Here is a 7,960-nt window from a genome sequence, read left to right on the forward strand (position 1 = left end):
ATTTTGAAAGGGGTGATTCTGAGGAGCACAAAGCAGCTCCTGCCCACCAAGAAGCTAGAGTCATGGGCGAGTCAGTCTACTTTCTGTTCCTATCGATGATTCTTTGGAAGACAGTCCCTTAGTGGTATCGTTACAATACAGAGGATCTGCAGAAAATCAGGTAAAAGACCACTTTGAAGCAAAGGGGAATTAAAAGCAAGTAGGACTGTGCAAAGTGCTGATGAAAACATCAAGATCAGGAATAGGAAGCCGATGTTTCCCACAGGGAAGTGCCACATACTCAAAGAGAGCAGAACTGTAACTTGCTATGCAATCCTGGGGAAAACACTCCATTGCCCTAGGTTTGTAAAGCAAGGCACCCAAGTTAGGGATTTCGAAGGTCACTCTGGTGCTAAAGTTTTAAGATTCTAGGAAAAATTTAGGGTAAGCAAAGGACTAGTGCTAGGCCTATGAATTTCTCATCAGTGGTGTATTCTCATTATCAAAAGCATGCATGAACAAAATCAGTCTGTGTTCAAAACAAGTTAAAAAGATGTGACAACTCTTGTGTACTGTTGTGGGAAACTGGTAATAGAAGGCAATTTAGCTCCAATTATCAAATTTTTAAATGTGCAGCCCTCTGGCCTTGGCAATTAAATTTTTAATATTCCATTCCATGTATACATACTCACAGAGATGTTCAATTGTTTGTAATATGTGGAAAGGCATCTCTGATACAGTTTGTGGGGAAAAAATTGCAGAAAATATGTATGATCTCATTCCTTAAATGTAAAGGTCTAGTGAGATCCCAACATACAGTACACACTCATTCTGAGGCTGGGGTTAGAGAAAGGGAAAAACATTTTTTACTATCAATTGTAGAATATTTGTAATGACTACGTATTACTTCTGTAGTTCAAAATATTTAAAAAGGAATAAATTGGTGAATATAATAAAATGGCAAAACAGATGAGTCCTTAAGCTTTGGAGTTTGCAATCTAAGCACACTAAATTTATAGGCAAGACAAAAATGGTAAAATAATAACCCTCTTTTGTAGGATAGATTTTTAAAAATCAATTATGACCCTTCAAAGTTAGAAAACTTGTCATAAACAAATGAAACGAAGTTCAATAATAGTAGATAAAATTCAGTAATTCATAAAGCAAAAATAATTGCACAAAAACAAAATTAGGGAACCTGAAAAGTGAGTGAAATAGACAGTGGAATACAAAATCAACTAGGGAGCATGGTGGACTACAAGATAATGACTCAACAATGCAGTACACAGTCGACTTGAATATCCTGGACTGGTTATAGTAGCACGCAAGTTAGGTATCATCTCACCCCCTAAAAAAAAATAAATCTGAACTTTCCATTTTATTTCCATGGCTATATTATGTGACATCAGATGAAAGTCACTGTCATCACATTTTGCGCTTACCTGTTCTCCATTTGCGAGTCCAAGTTTCTGACCAACTTGTCTGTTAATTTCAGCCACATGTTCACCTTGATCACTGAAATGCCTGCCTTCCACCCAACTCAAGAATGCAGGCTGGTGACCCCAGGCTACTTCTATAGCTTGATTCTATTTATTCAAGAGATAAGAAAGGGGGGGTATATAAAAGTTTTTACATGCTTTTCTTGATTCACATAAAAGACAAACTATCATTGCAATTAACACATACAAAAAGAGTTCTATAGGTAGTTGATAGCTCTGTTATCCACATTTGTCATAGCATTTAAAAAGCTATAACCATTTCCAACACCCAATGCTGGTGATGCTATGGGTGAAACCAATACCCTTATAGTCTCATGATGGCATTATAAATTGATTCAACCATTCCAGAATTCTGAATGGCAAATAGGTAGCCAATGAACTTACATAGCCCTTGAGCCATATATATGTGTGTGTGTGTGTATACATATACACACACACATATATTTATTTATTCTGAATTAATGACTCAAAGAAGAAAAAATTACACCAGAACATTTCTCTGCAGTATTTTCTATAATAGTGAAAGCTTAGGAGTCTCTTAAATGTCTATCAATAGGGAAATTATTAAATAAGCTATAAATTTACTATTTTAGTAAAGTTTGGCTCAGTAAGTAGAAACATATCATGATCATTAAAAATGTAAAAGTATTTATTAGAAGAGTAATAAATGCACAAGGTAAAATCACAAAAAGTACAAAAGCATAAAACTTGAAGGCAGGTCCCTGTTCCCAGAGGCAATTACTGTTAATAGCTTCTCATGTACTCTTCTAGAAATTTTATATTATGCAGCTTCTTAAATCATTTAAAAAGTTCTAGAACTATGGAAACATTTATAAGTAAAAAAAGCAAAATATAAAATCTATTCACATTAAGAGCAATTATATAAAATATGTAAGTTTGTGGCTAAGCACTAAAAAACAATGTTTTCTTTGATTAAAGAATTACAAACTCAGGGCTGGCCCCATGGCATAGTGGTTAAGTGCGCTCGCTCCACTGCTGGCAGCCCGGGGTTCAGATCCCAGGAGTACATTGACGCACCGCTTGGTAAACCATGCTGTGGCGGCGTCCCATATAAAGTGGAGGAAGATGGGCACGGATGTTAGCCCAGGGCCAGTCTTCCTCAGCAAAAAGAGGAGGATTGGCATGGATGTTAGCTCAGGGCTGATCTTCCTCACAAAAAAAAAAAAAAAAAGAATTACAAACTCATAGAAACCTTGGAAAATATATAAACTTGGAAGGAAAAAAGGAATTACTGATATTTCCTCCACGAAAAGACAACCATGTGAACAATTTTGTCTATTTCCAGCTAATCCTTTTTCTACATGAAAGTTAGTTTTTTACATAGTTGTGTATTATAGTCATGATTTAGTATCCTTTTCACCCACTTAACCTTGTATCATAAGCATTTTCACACATATGTCATTTTTTAAAATAAAATGTAAAGATTTCATTAATAGCTATCAAGACTTACCATCTCAGCAAGTTTTATTATTATTAAATTCATTTATTTATATTAAAATAAATTCATTAAGTTTAAATGATTAAATTGATTCATTTACATCAAATTTTACTACCTCAAAACTGGTTAAAGGCTGCTTATTGTGTTTCTTTAAACAGGACAAATTTCAAAGGATGTTGGAGCCACTTCTGAGGTGATATAATGGACTTTAAATTAACCATGTTATTAAAATGATATTAAAACTTTGTATACAAGAAAGTCATCATGTATCATTTAGTTGTGTAATTTCTCTCACAGTTCTTCACAGGATAGTCCAACTGCTCTGGCAGACAAAATCTTTCCACTGAGAACAGTGTGATACAGCAGAAAGAGCCCTAGGTTTGCAGCCAAAAGTCCTAAGTTACTATGTCAGCTATAACAGTGTGAGCTGAGGTCACAAGAGTGAAGGCGACCAACCCTCCAGGTGCTTTCCAAGGGGCTTCCTCAGAGTCAGTGATGTCTAATCCAGATCAACTCAGGTCATACGAAGAAACATTTAAAACCAGAGGTTAAATAAAGAAATATGAAATACACTCTGAAATATCAAAAAAGAGAATTCCACCAACACACTGGAAAAAGGAAAAATCAACTTTATTAAACAGGAAAAATACTTCAATTATTCATTTGGTCAAAATGTAGTAACCAGCTCCATCAAGTCATAACACATGTTTAGTGGGATTTAGTAAACTTTGCAGACTAATGTCCTCAGTCCATTTTTATGTCAACAATTTTTCACTTGAACCACAGAGCCCCTGGGCACTCAGGTAGAGAGGAGGAACAAACAGACTGGAGAGAAAGGAGTCTCTTTTCCAGGAGATTAATCAACAAATGATTGACTGCCCGCTTTTGCCCGAACCTGTGTGTAGGGCTTTGCCTGCTCAGCAATAACCTACGTGCCCTATTACAATCCTGTGTCCTCCTGGCCCCATCCTGGGCAGGACGCCAACCAGCTGGGATGGCCTGGCCAACCCAGATCTCACTCAAAGAACATCATGTCTTGAAGGAACACAGAGCCCTTCCACGTGAGCTGCTGTTCCAGGGAACGCTGGCTGCACCAAGGGCAGTCTCTCTTGGCAAGCACATAGACTTTGTCCCCTGCCTATATAAACAACCCCTCTCTGCCCACAGTAGCAGGTGCACAACTCTGTCCAGCCAGCTGCCCCTGGACACTCCCTATACATAAGTCCCAATAAACCTATATGTCTCGTACGCCGTCTCCAGGTCTTTTCTCTGGTCTCTTCACTACCTATTTCACACTCCTTGCATAACTGGGTGTGTGGCCAGACACTGTGGTACCTGGCCAGGTCTGAGGCCTGGGTTATCTCTTGCTAACACAAAGGAAATGACAAATCTATACCCGGCCATTTCTGGATGGCGATTTAGGTTCATTTGTTTGCATTCAGCATGGATACAAATCCTTTCCCCCGTTAGCAATTAGAGCAAGCAGTGAGCCCAGAGTACAGACAAAGTAACCGACCTAAAGCAGTGGTTCTCAACTGAGGGTGATTTTGATCCCCAGGAGACATTTAGCAACGTCTGGAGATATTTTTGGTTGTCACTACTGGGCGGAGGGGTGCTACTGGCATCTAGTGGACAGAGGTCAAGGATGCTGCTAATTATCTTACAATACCCAGGACAGGCCCCCACAACAAAAAATTATCCAGCCTAAAATGTCAACCGTGCCAAAGTGACGAAATCCTGAGTTAAAGGATCTACTGCGTACCTAATCCTGAAACAAAGGCTTGGATAAACAAAAGAAGACAATACTTGAAACACAGAACAGAGTGTAACAAGTGAGATGTGTCACATAAACAGCACTGAAGTTCTGAAAAGGAGACAAATGTGGGCAAGAGAGAATCTGAAAGCTATGTGGAGGAGGTAGGATTACGCTCAGTTTTTAACAGCATGGAATAAGGAAAAATGTTTTGGGGAAGAATAGTGTGAGTAAGAGTACAGAAGTGGAAGAGAGCTGGGTGAGAAGTGAGAAGGCTAGTCTGAATGACACAGAGTGAGTTCTAGACAAGATGGCAAATTAACAGCATGCAAATGGTACCAGCCTGAGAGTGCCAGTTTCCTTATGTGTACAGAAATGACCTAGACACCTAAGGTCCCTTTCATCACCAACATCTATGATTCTAGAAGAGTGAGTCTCAACTCTTTTGTGCATCCAAGTAGCCTGAAGATATTTTAAAAATTACAGATGCCTGAAGCCCACTTCCCAAGATTCTGATTCAGTAGGTCTACAGAAGGGCCAGAATATCTGTATTTTTCAAAGCTTCAAGGTAAGTCTCACACAGGCCAGAAAACCATTGTTCTGACCCTCTTACCATTACAGCACTATGTGTATTATGTACTCAATACTTTAGCCCAAATAATTCAACCTACTAACTCCCAACTCGTGACTTTCTGCTTTAATAATTATCTATGCCCTCTAAACCAATAATTCTGAGAACCTAAATAACCAGAAGTGAAAACAATGTTTTATAAACAAAGATATGCTATTTTTTACTTTTTATTTACTTATTTATTTCTTTTGGTGAGAAAGATTGTCTCTGCAGTAACACCCGTGCCAATCTTCCTCTACTTTGTATGTGGGATGCCACCACAGCATGGCTTGATGAGCAGCATGTAGGTCTGCACCCAGGATCCGAACCCATGAACCGCGGGCCTCCGAAGCAGAGCATGCAAACTTAACCACTACACCACCAGCCAGCCCTATTTTTAACTTTTTATTAAAATGTAACTACAGTATCACTTTTAATGTCTAAAAATTGAATACAACATATATGTTTAATCACAGTGAACAATTCAACAAATTATGGCAAATTGATGATAGAATACTAATTAACCACTAAAAATGATGATTACCTTTAACTGTATATGCGTGTGTGTGTAGGACTTCATTTCGTTAAAAATAAAGATTAGAAACAAAACTGGAAGATGTGGCCCAAACTGCTAATATTAGTTACCTCTAGGTTTGGGGATTATGGGTAACTTTTATTTTCTTGTTTATAATTTTCTTTGTTTTCTAAATTTTCTATGAAACATATGTATTAATTTTATAATTGGGGAGAAAAGTTGGCCTATTCTGCTGATGTAGGCTGGATAGAAAAAACAATTCATTCCAAGGCAGAAAAGATTTAAGTTTCAAAAGAGATCCATGAATTAATTCTTATGAATAACTTTTTTTTTTTAAAGATTTTATTTATTTATTTTTTCCCCCCAAAGCCCCAGTAGATAGTTGTATGTCATAGCTGCATATCCTTCTAGTTGCTGTATGTGGGACGCAGCCTCAGCATGGCCGGAGAAGCGGTGTGTCGGTGTGCGCCCGGGATCCGAACCAGGGCCGCCAGGAGCGGAGCGCGTACACTTAACCGCTAAGCCATGGGGCCGGCCCTTATGAATAACTATTAAAGGGTCAAAATTTAAAAGAAAGATCAAGACCACTAAATTCTTAAATAGTGATGAATGTAACAGAGCATCCACATCTTAAGATCAAGTTATTAGAGTTGCTGTAAAGAAGTATTCCTATAAACTCATTAGGTGGGGAGTCTATTCCTATAAACTGGTTAGGTGGGGATTTGAAGGCATGTTGAAAATCTCCATCAAAGCCCAGAGCACGGGGCAGGGTCCACCTGAGACTTGCTGCCACTAACTAACTCGTTTCCAGCCATGAAGGAAGCTCATCAGGGCCAAAAGATCGTCTACTTTATGGTAAAAGAAATAACGGAAGGATCTGCTGAATTTGGTATGCTCTAAAAGGAGGGAGGGGGGGCGCAATAATCTAGAAAAATAGTTATGGGGAAGTAGCTAACGTGGAAAGGTTGGATACTTGAAATTACTGCAAACTCTTAAATATTTCCTGCATGGATTAGCCAGTGGTGGATACCATGCATCCAGGATTTCCGAGGATTTCCAATATTCTATCCTTTTGTCCCCATAAGCACACTCAAACTCGTACACTAGGTGCCTCTAGTTTTAATTATGAAAATAGGCTGATGTTACTCCACCAGTGGTTAGAGGTATGAACCACCACCACCACAACGTCCACCAGGGCGACTGACAGCAGAGGTTCAAGTATACCTAATTACATACATCCAAATATGCATAATCCCACTGCACATTCCTGGCACCCCTCGGAGGTGTTCTGAGTGTTGGAGACACAGAGAAGAACCTTCATTTTATTAACCTATCCCGCTCACGGGACACCGTGCTTAGTCCCTGTTAACCTACAGGGGCTCCGCGAACATATTTGCACACCACTCCCCCCCGGGGGCCCGGACCACAGCAGTGCAGGCACCTGGAAATCGCTGCCGGGGAAAACATTTAAAACAAAAACAAAAACGACTTCTCAAGAGCTTTTCCAACCTGGAGTGAGGATATCTGAAGGCAGAGGTAGAATATTAGGATGTTTGAAAGCCCAGTTTCACCGAGTGAAAAGACCTGGAATGAGGCAAGGTAACGCGAAGACCCGGGGCTGCACTGGACATGGAGAGGGCTGCAGACACTGCCCAGACCGGCCCTGCCCTCGAGGGGCCCTCCGACTGGCTTCTGAAAGCTCGGCGGCGCCGGGAAGGCAGCCCGCGGCCGCGGCCGGGAGAGGCCTGAGCGGCCGCCGCGTCCCTGCAAGACCTCGGCCCCGTCCGACCCCAGACTGCCGACTAGGTGCCCCGAGTCGGGGCTGGGAACCTCGTCTGGGGCCGCCGCGTTACCTGCAGCAGGTGCAGCTGGGCCACGAGGCGCCGCGGCAAGTGGAGGAAGCAGTCGCGAGCGTTGGTGAAGGCCACGGTCACGGCCACTCCGCCTCCCCCCGCAACCGCCAGGCGATCGCTGCCCCACATCGTCAGCAAGCCCGGAGGCCCCGGCCGCCCACGCCAGCTGACGCCGGACGCCCGGGCAGGCCGAGCGCCTCGGAGCCGGAGGCGGCCGATCGCCCCGCCCCCTGTGCCCGCGGCGCCTCTCGCCGCGCTCCGCTAGGGGGACG

At 41.5% G+C, this 7,960-nt stretch overlaps 1 protein-coding gene across 4 annotated transcripts in view; it reads right to left on the minus strand.

Moving 5' to 3' along the window:
- PEX1 (peroxisomal biogenesis factor 1) overlaps positions 1-7,863 on the minus strand; it is a 42,921-nt gene extending 35,058 nt beyond the window's left edge. For 3 of the 4 annotated variants that reach the window (XM_058525472.1, XM_058525470.1, XM_058525481.1), the window contains exons 1-3: positions 7,689-7,863; positions 7,345-7,419; positions 1,422-1,565 (exon numbers count right to left, since the gene is read on the minus strand). In XM_058525472.1, coding sequence (XP_058381455.1) covers positions 1,422-1,565; positions 7,345-7,419; positions 7,689-7,817 — 348 coding nt within the window. In that variant the 5' untranslated portion in view covers positions 7,818-7,863. The remainder of the gene's footprint in view (positions 1-1,421; positions 1,566-7,344; positions 7,420-7,688) is intronic. The other variant, XM_058525468.1, reaches the window with a different exon arrangement.
- Positions 7,864-7,960: the final 97 nt, after the last annotated feature.

This window comes from Diceros bicornis, chromosome 3 (assembly GCF_020826845.1).
Source record: "Diceros bicornis minor isolate mBicDic1 chromosome 3, mDicBic1.mat.cur, whole genome shotgun sequence".
NCBI classification, from domain to species: Eukaryota; Metazoa; Chordata; class Mammalia; order Perissodactyla; family Rhinocerotidae; genus Diceros; species Diceros bicornis.